Below are 23,833 nucleotides of genomic sequence, written 5' to 3' on the forward strand. Positions count from 1 at the left end.
GTTAAGTTGTTAATCTCTTTGTCCCTTTTTCACATTTTTGTTTGTAAAATTACACGGGAACTAAGAATAAAACGAATAACAATAAAACAAAACACGAAGGAAAGTACAAAAATGATGTCTTTAAATAAAACAAAGATAGATTAATATTTAATGATGTCATGTTATTAACCCTTTGCCAAAAAAAAAAAAAAGGATCAATTACATGCTCCTATTGGAAAATTAAGAACCAATCCTATTCATCTAAATTTAGGAGTAAGAATAAGAAACTAAGTGTGACAAAATAAGAGTGAACATTAATTACAAAGCAGAAAAAGAGGGATAATTTGGAAAAAAAAATAATTACTAAAAAAGGAACGAAAGGAGTAATTGAAAAAATTGGCAGACACTGTTTACATAAAAAGGACCAAAAAAAAAAAGTGAATAAGAGAGTATTATTATTATTATACACTGTTTACTACTCTGTTAGCTAAAGTCTGAAATTACTAGCTCTTTTTAAGTTAAGTTTTGACTTATTTGTTTATTTCTCATGTATTTTCCCTTCTTAGTTATTGTGTAATTTTGATAGATTAGATAAATTGAGAATACATACAATTGTACTAACATTTCAATTCTTTAGTTGTTGCATTGTGTGCCTTTCTAATTTTTTTTTTTTTTTTTTGACTGGTCATTTCCACATGAAAAAGGACTAGTGATAAAACAAATTGTACAGAGTGGGGACGTAATAATTGAATACGAAGCTGACTTGTAAAATACCAAGTAATTGCCAAACTAAAAAGAAAATTAAGACTTTGAAAAAAGATGTAATACTATTCAACACTTATCAAAACTTTAAAGCTTAACCATTGGCCACTATTACTCTCTTATCCCAACATACAAACACCCATTTATCAAAGCTTTAAAGCTTGACCATTGGCCACTAATTCTCTCTTATCCAAACATACAAACACCCTCTTTCTCAATCTCTCTCTAATATTAGATACTGAAACACTCTCAGATCAAAACACTGATCGATGGCGGAATTAGCAACCGGATTAGGAGTAGAAGCGGCGAAAGCCGCGTCAAAGTTGGTGACAACTCGGGTGTTGGAGGAGGTAACACTTTTCTGTGGTTTCAAAGATCAACTTAAAAAGCTCCAAGACAAATTCTCGAACATACAGGCATTACTTGAGGATTTGGGAAGTGCTAAGTATGTTGAGAAGAGCAGATTTGTGAATCTCTGGCTCAAAAAGTTCACTGATCTTGCCTACTCTGCTGATGAGCTCATGGATGACTATGAATATGAGTTACTTCGTAGGAAAATTGAGCTCAAGAATAACCATCCATCTTTCAAGAAGAAGTGTAGCAACTTTTTTAGTACTGCTACTAACCCTGCTGTCTTCCGTATCCGGATGAGTCATCGGGTACGTGAGATCCTTTCCAAGTTTGATGAGCTGCACAAGGAGGCTAAGAACAATGGTATACAGCTCGGGCAGCTAGCCAGAGAAGCAGTAGCATCGACTAGTGCTGGCTACTATGTTGATAATGAAGCACTGCATCAAAATCGGAAACATGCTGTCGCAAGAGGTTCAGAGTTCATTGGGAGGAAGTCTGATGAGAAGAAGTTGCTGCAAATGATTCTCAATCCTACTCGTGAGGATGTTGATCGTCTTTCCACTGTTGCCATTGTTGGAATTGGAGGTATATTATTTTCCAATGTGAGTTTGACATATGACACATTGACCCATCTCTCAATATATAAATGGTAGTATTATGTAGTTTTTTTTTTTTTTTTTTAGAAATAAATGGTAGTATTATTGGCAGCCAGGTACAAATTTTTAGTTTTATTTCAAAAAAAAGAAAAAAAAAAAAAAAAAAAAAAAAAAAAAACCAAATTCTATATAAACAATACAGTACTAAGTTATTCATTTTTAAAGAATTAGGCAATTAGCAATATTCATATACTGCATTTGCTACTCATAATTGTTATCAATAATTCATTTATTTTCACTTTTACCTCACTTAAGGAGTATATAGAATTATGAACTAATATTATACAACAGTTTTATTTTTATTATTTAATTTGGAATAATATTCTATAGCTACTTTAAAAAAAAAAATTAAGGTTAAACTATTTTATATTGTTATTAGTGTCTAATAGTTTAAGTTTACAAATTAAACTTTAATTTGGCCCCCAAAAGAAATTGTCAAGATCTGCCACTGTAATAAGGAAAGCTAATGTATAATTTACGGAGTACAAAATAACAGAATATATTCTCCTTGTATTAAGCAAGTAAAGTCAAATGATATAGACTATATATATGCTGAAAATCCATGAATAACATTGATTGAGAAACAATATTAAGCAAGTCAAGATCTTATCTCGGAGTATCCTTAATAATAGGATCTTTGACAATTATACATATTACCAAAAAAAAATAAAAAAATAAAAAATAAAAAACCTAAGATAGGGACACGTGTCACCATGGAGCTAATGTACCCTGTTTTAGTATAGTACTAGATTAGCCTCGTACGATGCGCGGTTTTAAAATAAGAAATGAATTATAGACTCTTTAGCACATGTTAAGATAAAACAACTACTTTCTCTTTACAGAGTAATACTTTCTAATTAAATATGAAAATACAATTTCCAAAAATTCATTTTTTTCATATTATTTTTTAGAATCAATTGAACTATGTTATTAACTATTTTTAACAACTACTTTTTTTTTTGACAAAAACAACTACTTGTAAATAATAAAAGAGAAAATACAAGTTTCTCAACATGAGAAACTTGTATATTTCTCAATGGGGTATTTTTCGTCTTATTGTTCTAACGCAAGCTTAACACCGTTAACACACATAACATACCCATCTCTCCTCAGCCATGGAGTTGAGAATCCTTCACCAATGGAGGTCGAGGACTCTACAACAATGAAGAAAAAGCTCACAAACAATGACTAAATACCTACCATTAAGGGTTAACTGACAGGCTAAAGTCGTATCACCTAATAAAAAATAATACCTAAGTCCACTAACTTATGCAGATAGGGAAGTAGGGTCGAATCCACAGGAAAACTGGTCTTTCTATTCCTAATTAATTGTTATAATCTAAATTATTAAAGTAACCAATAGTTGTTGTGATTATAGACTAAACTACGAAGATTATGAGTAAAGGGAATAATTAAGGAAGAAATCAATAATAATAAAGCCTAGGGCATAGGTTCACTAATAAACAATATTCCAGGGTAAAACACAATAATCAATCATCAATGCATTAATTAATCAGATCGTAAAGGGCTTTCGCTACGTATTACAATCACAGAATTAATTTACCGATATTAAATCTCATCTCTCGAATCTCGACCTAACCATTTATAAATTAATCTGCCTATTGAAATTAAGCCTAAACATCAATTCTCATCTCTCGAATCAATATTGCTAAACTCATACAATTAAACCTGGCCAAATCTAATTGCATAGCATATAAACAATCAATAGGAAATCAATTAAGCATTAATAATTAACAATCATAAAATTAACCCCTTCGTATTATTTATTAGATCCCCATAAACCCTAGAAGGAAACTACTTAGACATAATCAAAACTAAACAAAACATAATACTTAAACAAGACATGAAAGAAATTGGAAAGAATAAAATACTGAGATTAATTAAGGGAGAAATCGTACCAAGACGGCGGAATTACAATAGTGTTGAGGAACAAGAAAGAAAATAAAATCTAGAGAGAGAAAGTTGAGTAGAGAGAAGGAAGAGAAAATAAAACTAGAGTAATAATAATGAATAAGAGATAGTCTAATCTTGCCTAATAATAACATATTAATACTAAGCAAGTATTAATCGCTAAAACAAAACTGATCGGAAACAAACTCCCTAACAATCCTCGCGCGCCCGGTCGGGCAAGGGCTCGCCCGACCGGGCCCGCCTTTCTCCTCGATCTCAGAAGCCTTCTCGCGCCCGTCCGGGCGCGTGCTGCTTTGGCCCGCCCGGCCGGGCACGCCTCCGGGCGGAGAGGGTGGCCTTGGGCGAGGCTTTTGGGCCTCTGAACTTGGATCTTCATAACCGAGCCCTTAATCACCGATTTGATCCCTCCAATCGGCCTTGGGCTATCGAACGTGATCGCGGTCTTCCAATACTTGTAGATGCTCCTCGAAAAGCCCAGGAAATTGCTCCAAGTACGCAAATTCCTACAAAACTCAAGCAAAACTACCAAAGCACTGGAAAACACAAATTAGTAATAAAAGTGGCTCGTAGGAGCCAAAAACACTACTAATTACGACCAAGGGACGGGGATAAATATATATATATAATGAACACATCATTAACCATTCCCTTAATTTACATATTTTTCTTAGGGTTTTTCGTTAAATTCGGCGGCGAAGCCGCCAAAATTGGTGTGTTGGGGTCGGGGTTGTTGCGTGTTAGTAGTGTTGAGGATGATGTTTGCTGTGGTGTCGGTCAGATTACACCATAACCACCATTGTTGCATAAAAATGAAGAAGGAAGAAGAAGAAGAAGGAAGGATGAAGAAGGACAAGTGTCGAATGAATGAAACGTTTACTAACAAGAATTTGCCGTTAGTCACACCGTTAACACAATAAAAGCTACTTTCTCATCAAGTCAGCAAAGGGGCCCACACACATGGTAAATTAATTGCCAAAAAGGCATTTGAGACACAACCCGGTATCTCAATTGAGAAACCGGGGCTTCCTCATAATAAAATAGTGTAATATGCGTAAAAGACTTAAAATTATAATTTAAATTTAAATTTAATTTTCAAAGCAATGTTAAATAGGTAGCTCAAAAAGGGAAAAAATCAATACTAATATACTAAAGTAATCCCCAACCCTATCCCCAAAGTACACATGTCGCGTTTGTATTAAAAAACTTCCCCGCCAAAAAGCTTTTTTTTTTTTACTTTTTTTGTTCATGAAAATTAATAACATAGCTGATTTAAAAAAAATGCAACCTAAAAAATAGAACAGCTATAACAACTTAAATAAATAAAATATTTTTTTGTTTCCTCAAAAAAAAAAAAAAAAAAAAAAAAAAAAAAAAAAAAAAATTGTATATTTTCTTGAATCTTTAAGTATTCTACATTATCGTATCTAATCTATAATAATTTGATAACATAAACAAATAATTCTCAAACTTATAGTAATTTATAAAGATAATTTGTTTTCTTGTAAATATCCGAGCATTGCTCGGGCAAAGAACTAGTATATATATATGACATCATCCTTGCATTTTGGCGGGAGAAAATTAAATAATAGAGTGACACGTAAGCAGTAATGATGTCAGCGGTTGTTACTTTAGTAATATTTATAGATAGATATAGCTATAGATATAGATAGATGGATTATAATCTTTTGTCTTATTTAAACAGGACTTGGCAAGACAACTATAGCTCGGAGGCTATTTGAAAATGAGAAAGTTGTTGGGCACTTTGATAAGAAAATTTGGATTTGTGTTTCTGATGACTTCAAAGTAGACAGACTTTTGAATGAGATGATTGAACATCTTATATTATCCAAATGTGACTTGACAAACACTGGTGCACTTACAAAAAAAACTTGAAGAGCAGTTGAAGGGGAAGAAATTCTTTCTCGTGCTTGATGATGTTTGGGAAGATAAACAAGACTCATGGGATTCCTTCAAAAATGCATTGATGAGTATTGGTGATCTCCGCGGATGTGTAATTTTGATTACCACCCGTGGCACTGATGTTGCAGAGAAAGCATGTTCCTCCCATCAACATAAATTGAAAGGTTTATCCGAAGATGAAGGATGGGCTTTGTTACAGCAAAGAGTTTTTAATGAGACACGTCCATATGATTCCTCTTTCGATAATGTTGGGAGAAGAATTGTTAAAAAGTGTAAGGGTGTTCCTTTGGCCATAAAAGCAATCGGTGGCACGTTGCAGTCAAAGAAGCATGCGTATGAATGGGAATCGATTGAGAATAGTGAGTTATGGGATTCCCAACTAAGAGATGCAATTGATATCCTTCCATCGTTAATGCTGAGCTACAGCCATTTAAATAATGCTTATGTAAAACAATGCTTTGCATACTGCGCAATCTTCCCGAAGGATTCTAAAATGGAGAAAAATCAATTGATTACTCTTTGGTTATCACAAGGCTTTCTTCACGATGAATTTGCAACCAGGGACACAATGGAAATGGTTGGTGAGAAATACTTCAATACATTGCTGAATTATTCCTTCTTAGAAGAGGAGACAGATTTTTCTGGTTATATAATGTACAAGATGCACGATTTAGTGCATGATCTTGCAACCTACATTTCAAAGAAGTATTTGTTGGTTTGGAAAGTTGGAGCTAAACTGGAAGATGATGTTCGACATTTAATTTTCAACTTATCAAAGAACGAAATACCTTCTGAAACTTTCACTCATAGGTTGGCTGTGAGAAAACTAAAAACGATAAGTTTCCACAGGGCTTATGATTGGATCAACTCCACCTTAGGCTGTCCACGATACTTACGAACGTTAAGCATGGCTTATACTCGGATATCAGAGGTTCCGTATATTATTGGGCAGCTTATTCATCTTAGGTACCTTGACCTATCGTATTGTAGTATTAATGAACTACCAGAGTCAATCTGCAAATTGTATCAGCTACAGACGCTGAGAATCATAGATTGCGATAGTCTGAAGGAATTGCCCAAAGGATTGTACAGGATGGAAAACTTGAGACACATTGAGGCAAGTTCTTTCTTGCTGGCATATGGAGGATTACGACAGTTAATTTACCTTCAGACTTTACCTCCCCTTAAGTTGCGAGACAGTGAAGGATGGAGCATTGATGAATTAGGACCTTTAGATCAAGTCAAGGGTCAGATGAAAATCAAAGGTCTACAACATGTGAAAAACAAAGAAACAGCAAGACAAGCTAGCCTTGGGAGAAAGGACAAGATTGTGACACTACATTTGAAGTGGGGTAAAGATAGAGAAGTAGGCTCTCATCAAGTGAATGATGATGAGGATGTTTTGGATAGCCTTGAACCTCACCCTAATTTACAATCATTATATGTAAGTAGATTCATGGGTGAGAGGCTTCCTTCGTGGATGATGGCAATGGTTGTAAACCACGGAGGTCATCCGACACCACTTATGAAGCTTACAGAGGTGAAGCTATATAATTGCAGCAAAATCCAACAGCTTCCCACACTTGGGCAACTACCTAATCTGAGGATATTGTGGCTAGAAGGTTTCAATGATGTAGAATGTATAGGGGAGGCGTTTTATATTGGGGATGGGACTGCAGTAGAACAGGTATTATTTGGATCTCTAACCAAGCTTCACATCATCTCTTTTGCAAGACTGACCACATGGATGCCACCACCATCACCGATACAAACGGAAATATTATTTCGTAAAATTGAAACTCTAAGGATACGAGATTGTCCAAAACTGGAAAGGGTAACTTGTTTACAGCAGTTTCAATCACTAAAGCATCTGAAGCTTAACAATATTGGTGGCAGTCAACCAGTGGATATCATCAAATATAGCACTGCTCTCCAATCCCTTGATGTAAGGAATATAAAAAATATGATGATGGTACCTCAAGAGCTGTCGAAGTGCAAAAACTTGGAGAAATTAAGAATATCTTACTGTGAGAAAGTGAAGTGTATACCCAGTGGCCTAATCTCTCTTAAGGAATTAGAGATAGTAAAATGCCGATCCCTGGCTAGTATTCCAGGTGACCTCTCTTCTTTGCGTAATTTGAGGGTTCATGATTGTGAAGGGTTAGAAAGCATGCCAAAAAGTCTAGAGGGGTGTACATCTTTGGAATCCATATCCATAAGCTCCTGCCCAATGATAAAGGGTCCCACCCCAGATTTGGGCAGATTGCAAAAACTTGAACTTTTGGAATTGGAGAATTCAGGGGAGTTGATAACTTGTTGCCTGCAGTGGATCCCAAATCTTCATCACCTTCGGAATTTACAAATTTATGACTGCTTTATCGATGAAAGGGACTTCAACCTTACATTTCCCCAATCCCTAAGGGAGTTAAAATTGGGACGTTTCCCAAATGTCAAGTCTCTACCTCAGAAATTCCTCCCTTCAACCCTTCGATTTCTGGAACTTTATGGATTTAATGAGTTGGAACAGCTTCCTGAATGGATAGGCAACTTGTCATCTCTAAAGACACTGTGGATAAGAAATTGCACCAAGTTGGCAAATCTACCTTCAACACAGGCCCTATCTCGTCTCTCTAGATTAACAGATCTCATTATTGAAGGCTGCCCAATTTTGTCAGAAAAGTATGTCAAAGATGTTGAATCTGGATGGCATCAAATCCCAAACATTCCACATTGTCGTATACTCGTATCAAAAATTGAAAATTGCTGATTGAGGTTGGTCATACTATTATTCATAACCTCTTTGCTTTTTTTTAATTTTATTCTCTGTATAAACTTTCATTTATTGATATATCTTTGTTTTACTTCCAGATTCAAGAACATGGATGATATTAATCAATCATGTGAATTGTGAAGCTGCTGCTCTTATTTATTTTTGTCAATACCACTTCGATGTTCGACACAAATTAAATGTTGCTAGTATGCTGCTCGAATGCTAGATTTTCTTTGCTCAGATAATTTAGTACTTTCAATTTCCAAATACAATATTGTAACAAATTTAATTAATTATCATCACAGAAGAAAGTAATTTTTTTTTTTCTTCAATGCAGCGGTACAATTAATATGAATTTGCATAAACGAATAATATTTAAATTTTCATTTTTATTTAATGACTTCTTCGAACAATTGTCAGTTAACAGATAATTTTAGGAGTAAAATTGTGAAAGTTGAGGGTAGGATAACATTATTAACCAACATAATAAGAACTCTAATCTTGTTCTGGTATACATTCTAATAAATAATACTACGTACTACTCTTAATACCTATGCTCTTCATGCCAAATTTCTGCCTGTTTCATTTTTATTGCTGATAATCATGCTAACTAAGCTTTATTACATTTGTTATTTCACCTCTACAGATAAATTAGGGCTCAATCTACAAAAAGTGGAAACTCAATTTTCTATGTCAAATTCGAACAAATAGAGACCTTCATTTTGTGCCTTAAAATACTCTTACATATACAACAATGAGCTCACAAAAAACAATGTAATACTAGAAACACTAGTACATTTTTTTCCAGAAACAACAATGTAATACTAGAAACACTAGTACATTTTCTTCTTTTAAACCCATTTGTAATAGGTGCCACATAGATTGAATAAGCAATAAAAGAATACCAATCATTTGAGGATCGATCGATCCTCTTCCAAATTTTTCCCCATAATAAAGTAAGCTTGTGATGAAATCAAATTCCAAATGATCTACAGGTTGCCTACATTAAATTAGGAAATCAGCACGTACTACATTAGAGGCCGAAATTTTCTTTTTCCTCAGATTTCTTTGGTCTCCGTAGAGGGCTTCTCCTAGCAGGTTCACCGGAGTCCTTGTGTACAACAGGTTCTTCTCCATGTTCAGTGTTTCTGACTCTCAAAAGGTTGCTGTTTGAGGAAGCAGATCGCATGGCTCTTGGCAATTTTAAAGGGATATTTGCTTCGGTTGTACTGCTCTCTGCCTTTTTACTTGCTGCTACATTGTCAGCTGCACAGCTCTCTACCTTTTCCGGTAGATCTACATGCTCACTTTGTACTGATGTTGGGGCTGCTGGAACAGGCTGAATAGTGGATTTCCGCCATTTGTTCCTTTGGATGGGCCTTAGTGCGTTTGATTTTCCCTGCAATAAGTTCACGATCAAGCTCTTCTTCATTAGGAGGTATACAGTTGTCAAAAGCACTTCAGCTTTCAAAAATAAATACTTGTATGTACTTGAGTATTAGTACTTTTCTTTGCTAATAAGTTATGCTCTTGGACTTTCTTCTACTTTCTTAGAGAGAAAATCATGACTTGTGGTTTGTTCCTAGTCAATTATATATCAGTGGCTTTCCTCACGTAAGGGACGTTTGCTTTGGCTGAAGTGTTCTCTTTGTTTTAACCCGTTGCTTCAACATTCTTTGCTGCGCAACTCTCCTTGTTATCTCGTAACTCTATATTCTTATAAGGTCTCTTATTAAAATTCTGACGCGCCTAATACAAAAGCAGCCCATTGAACTGGTCTTGGACTGTCATTTGCATCCCCTGGACATCATCTGTATATGCTCTTCATTTCCTACTTATGCCTGCAGGTCACACAGACTTACAAGATGGAAATAAAACTAGAAACACTGCACAAGTATATTTTAGTCTATGAAACAGGTGCCCCATAGATTGAATAAACAATGAAAGAATACCAATCATTTGAGGATTGATCCAATCCTCTAAAATAATTTTCCCTGTAAACAAACTTGTGATAACATCAAAATTTTCCATATTAAGTTAAGAAATCAGCACTACTTAAGAGTCCAAAATTTTAATTTTCCTCGGTTATTTTTGGTATCCTTAGAGGGATTCTCCGAGCAGGTTTGCCAGAGTCCTTGTGCACAACAGGTTCCTCGCCATGTTTGGAGTTCTTAAAGTTTCAAAAGGTTGCTGCTCGGGGAAGCAGATTGCATGCCCTAAGCTAACTTTATAGGGATGTTGCTTCAGCAATGCTTCTCTCTGCTGCCTTTTTTATTCCAGGAGCTGCATTGTCAACTGTAGTGCTCTCCAACTTTCCCAGTAGCTCATCCTATAAAAGCTGGGTCTACTGGATTTCTACCATTTTTTTTCTTTGGATTTGCTTTGGCACAATTGATTTACCCTGCATCAGAAAACTAGCGAAATCATAAAACAGATATCTTTGAAAGGATATTGCAGAAAAATGTTTAGTGAGCAAACAACATATGGCTAATAATAATATACATTGCTTACATACTAGGCTCAACCAACATTCTTGGAAAATAATCGAATCGAGGACATATCAGCCAAAGGCTTTAGCATGTGTTGTGCCACCTTGATTCTCCTGGAATATCAAAATAGATTTAAAAGACATAAACAACTTCTAACAATAGGGGAGTTGCCTTTTCTGAAGCTTCTTCCCCTTACACATTTAGAAGATCAGATTTGGAATTTATAGGCAATGAAGTCTGTATGAATGAGCATGACGAAACCATGTATCAAAATAACAGCAATTTAGTATTACTATTTGCATTTCCTTGCCTCGAAACTGTAAAATCGTAAATTGGCCTCTGCTTCAATCATATTTAGCACTGGCCAGATTCTCACTTGCTCGCGGTGTCTGCTATGTTGGAAATAATTAGCCTACCTAAGGAATTGTAGTTGTGATGCTCTGTCGTTTCTTGCAGACGTCTGTCCATTTACATTTTTAGGATTGTGAAGAATTACAAGGATACCGATTAGTCTGCAGGAATGCAAACAGTTAGAAGAGCTGAGAAAAGAAGATAGACTGCTATTTGAGGGTCTAATTTCAGATTTTAACAAGTTAGATGGCTTTGTATAACTGGACTGTGTGTACGTTCAGGGAAGTTACTGCTGACTTAAAGTGTTACAATCAATGCTACATTTTCATCGTCTTGAAAACTAGAAGTCAGCAGGTAGAAACAAGGAACGTTGCAAACAGCCAAACACATCTTCTCTGTATGCTTAATTATTAAATAGGAATTTTTCTTTTTTTTCTTTTTTTTTTTCTTTTTTTTTTTTTGAAACTATTAAATACTACCTCCGTCCGCTTTTGATAGTCCTTATGGGCATTTTTCACGAGAATTAATAAACACAAATAAGAATAATTAAAGTACATTGAAAATGTAAATTGACATTGGGTATGCGAAAAAATAGGAGAGAAAGTAATAAAAGTACATGGGAAATATAAATTTGCATAAGTATTGTTGCAAATTGGATGGAAGTTTGGTAAAAAATTAATATTTATGATTGTTGGAAAAAGCAAATTGGGTGAACATTTTGAAACTAAAATTTGTCCATAAGGGACTATCAAATGGGGACGGAGGGAGTAGGATTATTTTCATTAATGAAATTGTGTTATTGAGTTTTAGATAATCAAATAATTGTGAGGTAGTTTCTGTGGGCCAAATTGATTTTTCTTATGGTTTAAGTTGAAAGATCAAATTTTATTGAATTACGTTTAATCCTAATTGCTAGCATCCCAAAAGTGATTTAATTCACATTAGACAACTTGGTTAGTTAGAGCACCCATCTCGAGGTAATAGGATTGAATTTTCTTCTTTCGTAGTTTCATTGGATTCTCTTCAGTCTTCATCTTATTCGTGTAAAAATAATAATTACAGAGTAATTAAACAAATAAATAAAAATAGACTTACCAATTTTTTAAGCATAAAGCCATTAAACCTGAACATAGGCTTGTGCAAAAAAATACAAAAAAAAAATAAAAAATAAAAAACCATTAAAAATGAAACTTTTCCCTAGAAGCGAACAATAATAATAGGCCTTTATAAATAATAATAATAATAATAGAGTAGTGGTTTGGGGCTGGGCCGGGAGACGCATCACACGCAAAAAGAGATTTATGTAAATGACGGAGTAGGTAGCCAATGTTGTCGGTAATCAAATAAATTAGAAAGACTAAGTATTGTTACTTTTGCTAGTCTAACACTGTTAGTTAAAAAATTACAACCAGCTTTCCAACTTGACAATGCGACAAAAGAAGATTACTAGTAAAATTGTACAATGTGCTGTATTAAGAAGTTACCATAAAATTAATTTCAAATTAGTTTTCTTCAAAAAAAAAATCAAATTAGCTGGCCTTATTTCGTGTCTAAGCTTACGTGTTTAATCAAATTGTAATAATATTGTGTCTATGCTTTACAGTTTACTGTCTTACGGAGCACTCGTAGTAAATAGAATGCTCATGAAACACTAAAGCTTCACCACGCATCCCTGCATACAAACACCCCTGTACTCTCTCTCTCTCTCCCCCTCATAAACTGAAACATACGCAACGCAACCGACTTGATCGATCGATGGCGGAAGCCTTAGCGGCAGGATTGGCGTTAGACGCAGCAAAAGCTATGACAAAGGCAGTGACAGCTCGGGTGTTGGAGGATATAGTGCCTGCCTTTGTTTTGAAGGATCAACTTATAATGCTCGAAAACAAATTATCCGACATTAAGGCTTTTCTAGATGATTTGGGAAGTGCCAAATATGTGGAGAAGAGCAAATTTGTGAATCTTTGGCTAAAAAAACTCACTGATGTGGTATATTCTGCTGATGAACTCATGGACGACTATGAATATGAGTTACTTCGTAGGAAAATTGAGCTTAACAACAACCATCCATCATTCAGGAAAAAGTGCTCCAACTTTTTTGGTGTTGCAACAAACCCCGTTGTCTTCCGTATTCGGATGAGTCGTCGGGTTCATGCGATCCTTTCCAAGTTCGATGAGTTAGACAACGAGGCTATCAAAAACGGTCTACAGAAGGTGCCTCTTGCCAGAGAAGCAGTAGCATCGACTACTGCTGGCTACTATGTTGATAATGCAGCGTTGCATAAAAATCGGAAACATGCTGCTGCAAAAGGCTCTGAATTCATTGGGAGGAAGTTTGATGAGGAGAAGTTGCTACAAGCTATTCTCAATCCAATAAACAAGGAGGTTGATCTTCCCACTACGGCCATTGTTGGAATTGGAGGTATAATAATCTATCGTCCTTTTATTTTCTCTGAGTCCTTTCCCTTTTTTGTTTTGTTTAGTGCGTGTAGTTTATTTTATTTTATTTTTTGTTTCAGTTTTTCGCTTTGTTTTTTGGGCTTGTCCTTTGTGTTTAGAGCTGTCAATTCGGATAAACGAGTAGGATTTGACTCTGGTTAATGCTGGTTGATGTCATAACATATGCGGGTCGGGGTCGGGTTTGGGTTGGGTCATGTTTGACTCAAATCACGTCGGGTCATACATCTTATCGGGTTTAGGTCGGGTTATAATCAAATCGGGTCATTCTCGGATTCGAGTCGGCTTCGGTTCAAGCCAATAATTTGCGGGTTATAATCTCTTTTTGGATTTTTTTTTTTTAGTAAAACAAGACTTAGGCCCTGTTTGATTCACCTTAATTTTGCTGAACTGAAATTATTTTTACTGAACTGAACTTATTTTTACTAAATTGAACTTAATTTTACTGAACTGAAATTATTTTAACTGAAATTAAATTATTTTTACTGATTTTCTATTATAATTCTTCTTTAAGAAAACTGAATTTTACTGAACTGAACTTATTTTTATTGAACTGAAATTATTTTTACTGAACTGAAATTATTTTTACTGAACTGAAATTAATTTTACTGAACTGAAATTATTTTTACTTAATATTATTTTTTTACGGTGAAAAGAACGGGACCTTAAGAAAGTGTGTTTAATTTTAGTAATTTTAATGTTTCTTGATTTCTATTCATATGGCACAATGCCCATCTTGAATTTTTATTTCATAGAAAATCGTATGTCACATTTCTCAAATGTTTCGTCCCTGAAATTCGTCCTTAAAAACATGTTGTGAAACTAACCTCTTAAAATTCAAAGTGAAATATCGAAGAAATAGAGTTAGGATTCAATTTTCGTTCCAATACCAACATGAGATAACAACCGATACATATTGATTCAATAACAAGTCGGGTTGAATTTAGGTCGGGTCAATAACAAGTCGGGTTGATTCGGGTCGGGTTTGTAACAGGTCGGGTTGAAATTCGAGTCGGGTTAGGAACAGGTCGGGTTGAATTCGAGTCGGGTTAGGAACATGTCGGGTTGAATTCGGGTTTTCACGGGTTAAAATGGGTTTGGGTCAATTTCGGTTCAAGTCGGGTTCGGTTCAGGTCAATAATTTACGGGTTACATTCGGGTCGGACCGTCTCTAAGTCGGTTAATGTTCGGGTTCGGGTCTCAAATATTCAGGTCAACTCGGGTCTAGGGTTGGTTTTAGGTCGGGTTCGGGTCACCATTTTTTCGGACAGATCGGTTAATACATCGGATAAGGGCCGATATTTCGGATCGGGTCAACTTTTAACAGCTCTACTTGTGTTCACTAAAAAAATATAATCAGCTCTATATAAGGCAACACACTTAAAAAAACATGTTTTTACCAATCATCTTAAATTCTTAATCGATTTGTAAATTACTAAAAATGATTAATAAATGACTCACGATAAATTCAAAATTACCGATGAATTAATAAGTAGTCGATCATTAGCAAATGTTAACGGATTTAGCAGTACATAGTAATTAGGGACACATCAAACTATCGGTAATTAGCAACCTATAAATTGTACTCCCTCCGTCCCCGAAAGAACAATCCATTTGGGTTGATTACGCGGATATTAAGTAAGTTAAATAAAAATAAGTAAAAGTATATTTAAATTTACATGGAGTTTGTAAAAAAAATAGAGAGAGAAAGTATTAAAATTACATGAAAATCAAATTTTAATATGGGGAAGCTAATTTTGCACAAATATTACTCCGTACAAAAATAAAATAAAAAAAAAACATTTGGGAGGAATAAGAAATTATTTGGAGGGAAAAAAAACTTCTGTTTTTTTTAATAGGTTTATAGATTTGTTTATTCTTAATTGGCTACCTTTAAATGACTAAGACTAATTTAAGTCTCTATTGTCAAAAAAAAAAAAAGGACTAGTTTATGAAAATTTTATCATACACCCAGGTGTACCATGGTAAACCTAGTCAAAATACAAGAATTATAAAAACGTGGAAAGAACATTGTGTACAACTACAAAGTACACGAGCAAAAAAAATTCAAAATGATTCTCTCCTTGATTTAAGGGATTGATTTGTTATTTTTGTTCCTTGATTTATGAAATTAATTTATTATTTACATTTTATATCACTTCTGATAAACAAAATTTCATTTTTTGTTAAGAAAGAGAAATTGAGTTTATATAGAAAGAAATCATAATAAAATTTGAATTTTGAAGAGATTTAATGAAATTACGGAATTAATTATATCATATTGATGAATCTTTTAATTAAAGATGTAATTGATGAATTCGTTGTTGAGGGAAAAGGTAATTTACAATTTTTTTTCTTCTTTTTTTGTACTTTATTATTCTAGTGTTATATTTTAGTAGTATAAGGTTGAAGATGATGTTCTTTATAATATGATAAATGTTCTTTTATCACTTTTAATTGGAATGAAATATGTTACCGGAGTTTAATCAATATATTCTTTAAGTCTATACTATATGTTCTTTACGTTACAAACAATTTTATTAAGGTATAAATTAATTATGTTTTTTGGGTATCAATAATACAAATTATTTTCTTTTTACTTAAATAGTAGTATATTTTTAAATTTTGAACTTTGAATTTTTGAAATTTAAAAATGAAATTTTGAATTATATTTGAGCGAAAATAATTGTAAATAGAAGAATTTTTGATATTTGAAATGATTTGAATTAAATTTTTTTGGTAAAAATCAATTAATAGTTATCTTTTACCTTATTTTAAAAACTATGCTAAAAAATTATTGTGTTCTTTATATTTCAGTAATATGTTCCTTTATATATTCATGATGTTCTTTATAATTATGTACTATGTTCTTTCTACTTTAATTCGGGTGTACCATGTGCATGGTACACCCGGGTGTACGAACCACCAATTACTAATTTAAGTCCTTTCTAATCTATTTCATCGGAAATTCTCCCAAATTGCCAAACAATAAAAAGAAAAAAAATCATTAAAAGGTGAAAAATGTTACTTCACCCGAAAACTTAAATTGTTGTAGGGAATATTTCAAGCATTATGATAACCCCAAACTTGAACCCCACTGTGGTCATACACTAAAGTACGGTGGCATTCCAAAGGGAAAGACAAAGAGCAAAAACGAGTCGCCAACAAGTTTTAAGGAACTTGTATCCAAAAGACAATCCAAAGGACCGTCAACTACTCCATAAGGTCTTGAACCAAACACGGTCCGGGGATGAGGGTACGAATCCAATCTACAAAAGAAAGGACCCGCCCTATAAAATAGGCCTCTACTTTGTTCTGCTCGTATTCATGCGCGCTTTTCGAATAACATACAAACATTATATTAATCCTACCCTGTTTATCTATGTTGGTTGAATATTAATGCACAAACAAGACTATTATTGGCGATCACTTGAGTTAAAATCACATTAGCCTAAACCAAATTAATAATTATCTTATTAAGCGTGATTTCAAGTACAAATTCCCTTTAAACCTGCATAAAAGGTGTGATCAAGCAATAACAATAAAATATAATCAAGCAACATAATAATAAACAATAAATAATGATGATAATAATCATGATAAGCCATAATAAAGCTTAATAATAATAGCAAGATCCTAGGCATGATACTAACAATATTAATAACAAATCCTAGCATGTCACTAAACAATAAAGATCAAAGCTTTAAACCTAACATGGTACTAACATGATATTAGAATATAAGAAAAGATAAGAGGCACCCTAGACATGATACTAGAAAGCATAAAATAACATCCTAACATGATACTAGGAATATTAAACATCCTAACATGATACTAGGAATTATAAACAATAATAAGCATGCAATCTACATTGTGAAAGAAATAGGGAGTAAGCTAATCTACTTACTTTGAAGCCTCGTACCTCTTTCTAATAACAAAATACACAAGTTAGTAAACTTCAATGAAAATAATAAAGAACCATTAAAGAATTAAATTGAAATCAAATTAAATAAGATTTGACTAGTTTTGGACCAAACCCTCAGAAATTATCAACCTTGCACGTCTAGGGCGAAGGCAACTTCGAACTTGGCTAGATGACTCTAAGTCTTGTGTATGCGGAATATTGTATGTAAAAACTAATTTAGAAAGAGAGAGAGAGAAAGCATGAATTGCTCAAGAGAGAAAAGAATAAGAATTGATAGTGATTGATGAATAAAAACAGAGGTTCGGACCCTATTTATAAGGAAACAGTCCGGAAAATCATAGAATTTGATAAGGAATAAAACTCCACTCTGTCGCTAATCAAACCGACCTTGTCGCCAAAGATTTATCTTGTCGCCAGGCGACAGAGTCTGTCGCGAGGCGACAAGCCTGTCGTTTCGCGACAAGACAGTTTTTTGCGGATTTTGTTTTAATCATATCTTTTGATCTAGAAGTCCAAATAAGTCATATAATATGTCGTTGGAAAGCTTTTGAAGTCTACTTTCTAATGAAATTGAAATCAGATTAAAATCTTTTGTGGATAAAAAGATATGGACGAAATAGTGGAACGGTGTTAGTTTTGGATAGAGTTTCGTATATCTTTAATATCTTTTTCGTTATAGCTCGGATTTATTATTATAATATATCATTGGAAAGATAATTTCAAGATCTATCCAACCATATAAAATTTGGATAAAAAATATGAGGTACGAAAATAATATCTGACTATCTTTGAACATCTTTAAATCCGAATAGAATTAGGAAAGTTTTAAAAAAGGAAAGTTTATATTCAAATCAAATTCTATGATCTTATCTTTTCAAAAAAGGATAATTAAGATATTTTAGAAACTTATAGAAGATTCTAATCAATCCTAATTAGTTTAGGAATAGGATTAAACCTTTGGACCCTCCTCATGATCATTGGGTCGTAGGTAAAATCCGGTTTGGGCCCAGTTTAGTATTTTGGCCATAACTTCCTCGTTATTCATCGGAATTGGGCTTATAATATATCGTTGGAAAGGTTTTTTGAAGCCCCATCCAACTACACCATTATTGGACCCTTATCATGGACCAAAATAAACTGAAATGGACGTTTTCATAAAATAGAAAGGTTTTTGAAAACAGAAAGAAGGATTTTTAATAAAAAATAACCGCAACACTTGACTTTTCACACTTTTACCTCATTCGATTATGTTTTGACGTGACAGGTATTCATCACTGGGTTTGGGTTTGGGGAGACACAAATGGGTGTCTACAATTGTGTTTTATTCATTTTATATGAACTTATTAAATTTTATTTGAACTTATTGGAGCTACCGAACTTATTTATTTAAACTTATTAGAACTGATTAAACTTAATAGATCTGCTTTAACTTATTGTACCTTAGGCCCCGTTCTCTTCACCTTAATTTTGCTGAAGTGAAATTAAGTTTACTGAACTGAAATTATTTTTGCTGAACTTAAATTATTTTTACTGAACTTAAATTAATTTTACTGAACTGAAATTATTTTTGCTGAACTGAAATTATTATTTTTACTGATTTTCTATTATAATTCTTCTTTAAGAAAACTGAATTTTACTGAACTGAACTTATTTTTACTGAACTGAAATTATTTTTACTGAACTGAACTTATTTTTTCTAAACTGAACTTATTTTTACTGAACTGAAATTATTTTTACTTAATATTAATTTTTTAAGGTGAACAGAACAGGGCCTTATTAGACTTAATTGTAAATTATGTAGATTAAGAAAAGTAGTTGCACAATAGATCTGATTTATTAATTATGCCCTCACATATATATAGTTGTATTAGATTAATTAGAATCTTAGATACACTATTAAACGGCTAAACCTATTTTGTTATAGCTAGCTTGCTGCACGTATTCAAAAAAATATTTATACGGAGGGTATCCTGCTGAAAAAATTTGAATAAAGGGAAATGTATGTGTGTACAAGGGTCTTAAAATTAGATTGGCTATTTATCTTTTATCTTATTATAACAGGTCTTGGCAAAACAACTTTGGCACGGAAGCTATATGGACATGAGAAAGTGGATGACCATTTTGAGAACACAAAAGTTTGGATTTGTGTTTCTGAGGATTTCACAGTTGACAGACTTTTGAATGAGATGGTTGAATGTCTTACATCAACCAAAAGTGACTTAACAAACACAGATGCAATTACAAATAAACTTCAACAACAGTTAAAGGGGAAGAAATTCTTACTTGTGCTTGATGATGTTTGGGAAAATAATCAAGACTCATGGAATTCCTTCAAAAATGCATTGCTGAGTATTGGTGATCTACGCGGATGTGTAATTTTGATTACCACCCGTAGCACTGATGTTGCAGAGAAAGCACATGCTTTGTATCAACATAAATTGCTGGGTTTATCTGAAGATGAAGGATGGGATTTATTACAACAAAGCGTTTTTAGTGAGACACGTCCATATGATTCTTCTTTCAATGATGTTGGGAGAAAAATTGTTAACAAGTGTAAGGGTGTTCCTTTGGCCATTAAAGCAATCGGTGGCACGTTGCAGTCAAAGAAGCTTGCATATGATGAATGGGTGTCGGTAGAGAATAGTGAACTATGGGATTCCCAGCCAGAAGATATAAACCATATCCTTCCATCGTTAACGTTGAGCTACAACCATTTGAATCATGTGTTTGTAAAGCAATGCTTTGCATACTGCGCAATCTTCCCTAAGGATTCTGAAATGGAGAAGCATCACTTAATTACTCTGTGGTCGGCGCAAGGATTTCTTCAGGATGAATATGCAACCAGCAACTCCACTTTGACACTGGAATTGGTTGGTGAAAAATATTTTAATATTTTGCTGAATTATTCCTTCTTAGAAGAGGAGAAAAATGATTCTGACGATAGAGTACGGTACAAGATGCACGACTTAGTGCATGATCTAGCAGCCTACGTTTCAAAGAAGGATTTGTTGGTCTGGAAAGGTGGAGTCAAACAAGCAGATGCACGACATTTGATGTTTGATTTAACAAAGAACGAAACACCACCTGAAACTTTTGCTCATAAAGAGTTGGTGACAAGGAAGCTACGAACAATAAGTTTCCGCAATAAGGAGCCAATGTGGAACTATTCCTTCTTAGTTTGTGCAAGCTACATGCGAACATTAATCATGGCTGACATTGGGCTAGAAGAAGTTCCATCTATTATTGGAAAACTTGTCCATCTAAGGTATCTTGACCTATCTCATAATCATATTGTTGCACTGCCAGAGTCAATTTGTAAACTTTATCAACTTCAAACACTGAGAATCTTAGGTTGCTATTATCTGATGGAACTACCTAGAGGATTGCATAGATTAAAAAACTTAAGGCACATAGAGAGAACATACACATTGTATGCATTAAGAAGAATACAACAATTGACTAACCTTCAGACTTTACCTCCTCTTGAGTTGCGTGATGGTGAAGGATGGAGCATTGATGAACTAGGACCTTTAAATCAACTTAAGGGTCAGATGAAGATTGAAGGTCTTCAAAATGTCAAAACCAAAGAGGCAGCTATACAAGCTGCCCTTGGGAAGAAGGACAAGATTGTGAAATTACATTTGGAATGGAATGAATTCAGAAATTTAACTTCTCACGTCAATGGTGATGAAGAGGATATTTTGGATGGTCTTGAACCTCACCGAAATTTACAATCATTGCATGTAAATCATTTCTTGGGTGTGAGGTTTCCTTTGTGGATGATGACAATGGTGAATCTTATAGAGGTGAAACTAATAGGTTGCCGTAGATGCTTACAGCTTCCTACACTCGGTCAACTACCTTTTCTAAGGATCTTGTCTCTAGAAAAGTTCGATGATTTGAAATTGGTAAGGGATGAGTTTTATCAAAGCGGAAGCAGCACCAAGTTTAATGCTAGTGGACTTCATGGGACTGTGACTTCAGAAGAAAAGGTATATTTTCGATCTCTAAGAAAGCTTAACATCATCTATGCTAACAAGCTGAGCACTTGGATGCCACCATCACCGATGCAAGCAGCAACTGCATTTCCTCAGCTGGAAGCTCTTACGATACAATTTTGCAAGCAACTGGAAGCGTTACCTTGTTTGCAATTTCGATCTCTAAAGCATTTGAAACTTTATTTTGTGGGTGGCACACAAACCTTCTCAGAAATCCAAAACTGTAGTAACCTAGAGAGTTTGAGTATAAAGAATTGTGAGAGATTGAAGTGTATACCCAGTGGGCTGATATCTCTTAAGAAATTGACGATAGAGAGATGCTCATCCTTGGCTTGTATCCCAGACGGCCTCTCTTCTCTATGCGACTTGATAATTGAGGATTGTGAAGAGATTGTAACGTTGTCAAAGAGTCTAGAGGAATGTATTTCTATGGAGTCGATGTCAATACAGAATTGCCCGTTGATACAAGGTCCCATCCCAGATTTTGGCAGATTGCAGGGTCTTAAAAATTTGACATTGGTGGATTCAGGGGAATTGATGAATTCCTGCGTGCAGTGGATCCCAAATCTACACCGCCTTCAGGATTTAAAAATTGGTGGGTTCGGAGATGAATGGGACTTCAACTTTACATCCCCACAATCCCTAAGAAAGTTAACATTGACAATATTCCCAGACGTGAAGTATCTGCCTCAACAACCACCTCAACACCTCTTCCCTTCTAGCCTTGAATATCTAATGATTCAGGGCTTTTATGATTTGGAAGAACTTCCAGAGTGGATAGGCGACTTGTCATCTCTTGAGGTATTGGAGTTAGATTCTTGCCAGGAGTTGAAATATTTACCTTCAAAGCAGGCCATGCTGCGACTCTCCAAATTACAGTGTCTTTTTATTTGCCATTGCCCACTTTTGGAAGAAAGATGTGTTGAAGACGATGGACCTGAATGGCCCAAAATCTCACACATTCCACATATGACTATTTGAAAGCTGAATGTCCAAGCCTTATTTCAAGTAAATGATGCTGCCTACTTCCAGTCCTTTGCAAATTCAGCAACATGGATGATGTAAATTGATGTCAAGCTAGTGATCTTACAGTTGACGAGCTAGTGATGAGCTGCAAAAGATGCCTACAACTTAACATCCGGGGAGGCCGCCCTTTCTGAAGTTTCTAAGCCTTTAAAATTTGAAGATGTGGAATTTTTAAGTCTAGTGGGCGACTTTATATATTTTAACTATTAATATCTCTAATAATGTTACAGTAGAAAAAAAATTAGAAAATGTAAAGCTAAACTATGAGTACGGAAAACTAACTTGCTTTATAATTCAAGAGCAGTTTTATTTTTCAACATAAAATTTTCGTTAGTGGCCCTAGTTACCATATGATTCTTACAATTTTCATCTTATAGTAGTATAATATTACTATCATTATCTTTTTATCATTTTATAATTTGATGTGGTTTTTAAGCTGATAAAAGACTATAAAATATTACTTATCACATACCATATTTTAGGGGAAGAGAAAAAGACTTTTTTTTTTTTTTTTTTGGTACACAGAAGAGAACAACTCTTTAAGAGAGGTAAGACTGTAAGAGACTAAGAATTTTGGTAAGGAAAGACAAAGTATTGTTAGTACTAACAATTTTTGGTTAAGAAAAATTAAAACTTAACATTCCCACCACCTCTTCCAGCTTAGCATTGCGACAAAAGAAGATGCTAGAATAAGTTGTTAGCATGTTACCAAATAAAGAAAATATCAATAATATTTTAATATGATTGTTATATTTGACTTAGTTAATGCTCGTACAATCGTATGTACGTGGTACTATTCTTCGTAGAAAAATTAAAAGTTTGAAACCCCCACACAGTCCCACCAGGCCACCACACATCCTCTAGCGAGGCAAGAGGCAACGCAACAAAAGACTATCATAATCCGTACTATAAAGAGGTGTCAATTTGAATGTATTGAATTTTTTCGAATCTATCGGCTTGAGTTTTGATTCCTCCATCTGATACAAAGTAAAATTATCAAAAACAATGCACTCTAATACATGGATGATCGAGGAGGCCCGAACACACTACCTGTTAGAAAAATAAAAAAAAAAATAAAAAGAAATTACAAGCACCAAAGATAAAGGAAAACCAAGCAAAAATCAAAGTAAAACTAATAAACAACTTTTTTTTGGAAATGTAATGGCTACCCAATAATCAACTTGAGGACATCATGTAAATAACTTCAATTAGAGACT

At 34.1% G+C, this 23,833-nt stretch overlaps 3 protein-coding genes across 4 annotated transcripts; all 3 read left to right on the forward strand.

The window, feature by feature from the left end:
• The first annotated feature begins 835 nt into the window (after positions 1-835).
• Positions 836-5,573, forward strand: LOC145614544 (putative disease resistance protein RGA4). 2 transcript variants are annotated; one of them, XM_081669601.1, is made up of 2 exons: positions 836-1,677; positions 5,383-5,573. In XM_081669601.1, exons 1-2 carry the CDS (start codon positions 1,011-1,013, stop codon positions 5,571-5,573), a joined length of 858 nt encoding a protein of 285 aa, XP_081525727.1. In that variant the 5' UTR covers positions 836-1,010. The 2 variants fall into 2 exon arrangements, with proteins under 2 accessions (XP_081525727.1, XP_081525728.1); XM_081669602.1 differs by having other exon boundaries at positions 838-1,694; positions 5,383-5,543.
• A 91-nt stretch (positions 5,574-5,664) lies between these two features.
• LOC145614543 (putative disease resistance protein RGA3) lies at positions 5,665-8,696 on the forward strand. Its single transcript, XM_081669600.1, has 2 exons — positions 5,665-8,372; positions 8,469-8,696. Exon 1 carries the CDS (start codon positions 5,665-5,667, stop codon positions 8,365-8,367), a length of 2,703 nt encoding a protein of 900 aa, XP_081525726.1. The 3' UTR covers positions 8,368-8,372; positions 8,469-8,696.
• Positions 8,697-12,965: 4,269 nt separating this feature from the next.
• Positions 12,966-22,571, forward strand: LOC145613599 (putative disease resistance protein RGA4). Its single transcript, XM_081668697.1, has 2 exons — positions 12,966-13,632; positions 19,654-22,571. The coding sequence occupies exons 1-2, from the start codon at positions 12,966-12,968 to the stop codon at positions 22,569-22,571; spliced, it is 3,585 nt and encodes a 1,194-aa protein (XP_081524823.1).
• The last annotated feature ends 1,262 nt before the right edge of the window (positions 22,572-23,833 follow it).

The sequence above is a fragment of the Chenopodium album genome, chromosome 25, assembly GCF_948465745.1.
Source record: "Chenopodium album chromosome 25, dcCheAlbu1.1, whole genome shotgun sequence".
Lineage (NCBI taxonomy): Eukaryota > Viridiplantae > Streptophyta > Magnoliopsida > Caryophyllales > Amaranthaceae > Chenopodium > Chenopodium album.

What these genes read in the sequence shown, in the direction of transcription:
- LOC145614544 (XM_081669601.1), top strand. Translation starts at nt 1,011, where the DNA reads ATGGCGGAATTAGCAACCGGATTAGGAGTAGAAGCGGCGAAAGCCGCG. An exon ending in TGCCATTGTTGGAATTGGAG is followed by an intron (nt 1,678 to 5,382) that starts GTATATTATTTT and finishes TTATTTAAACAG; the next exon opens with GACTTGGCAAGACAACTATA.
- LOC145614543 (XM_081669600.1), top strand. Translation starts at nt 5,665, where the DNA reads ATGAGTATTGGTGATCTCCGCGGATGTGTAATTTTGATTACCACCCGT.
- LOC145613599 (XM_081668697.1), top strand. Translation starts at nt 12,966, where the DNA reads ATGGCGGAAGCCTTAGCGGCAGGATTGGCGTTAGACGCAGCAAAAGCT. An exon ending in GGCCATTGTTGGAATTGGAG is followed by an intron (nt 13,633 to 19,653) that starts GTATAATAATCT and finishes TTATTATAACAG; the next exon opens with GTCTTGGCAAAACAACTTTG.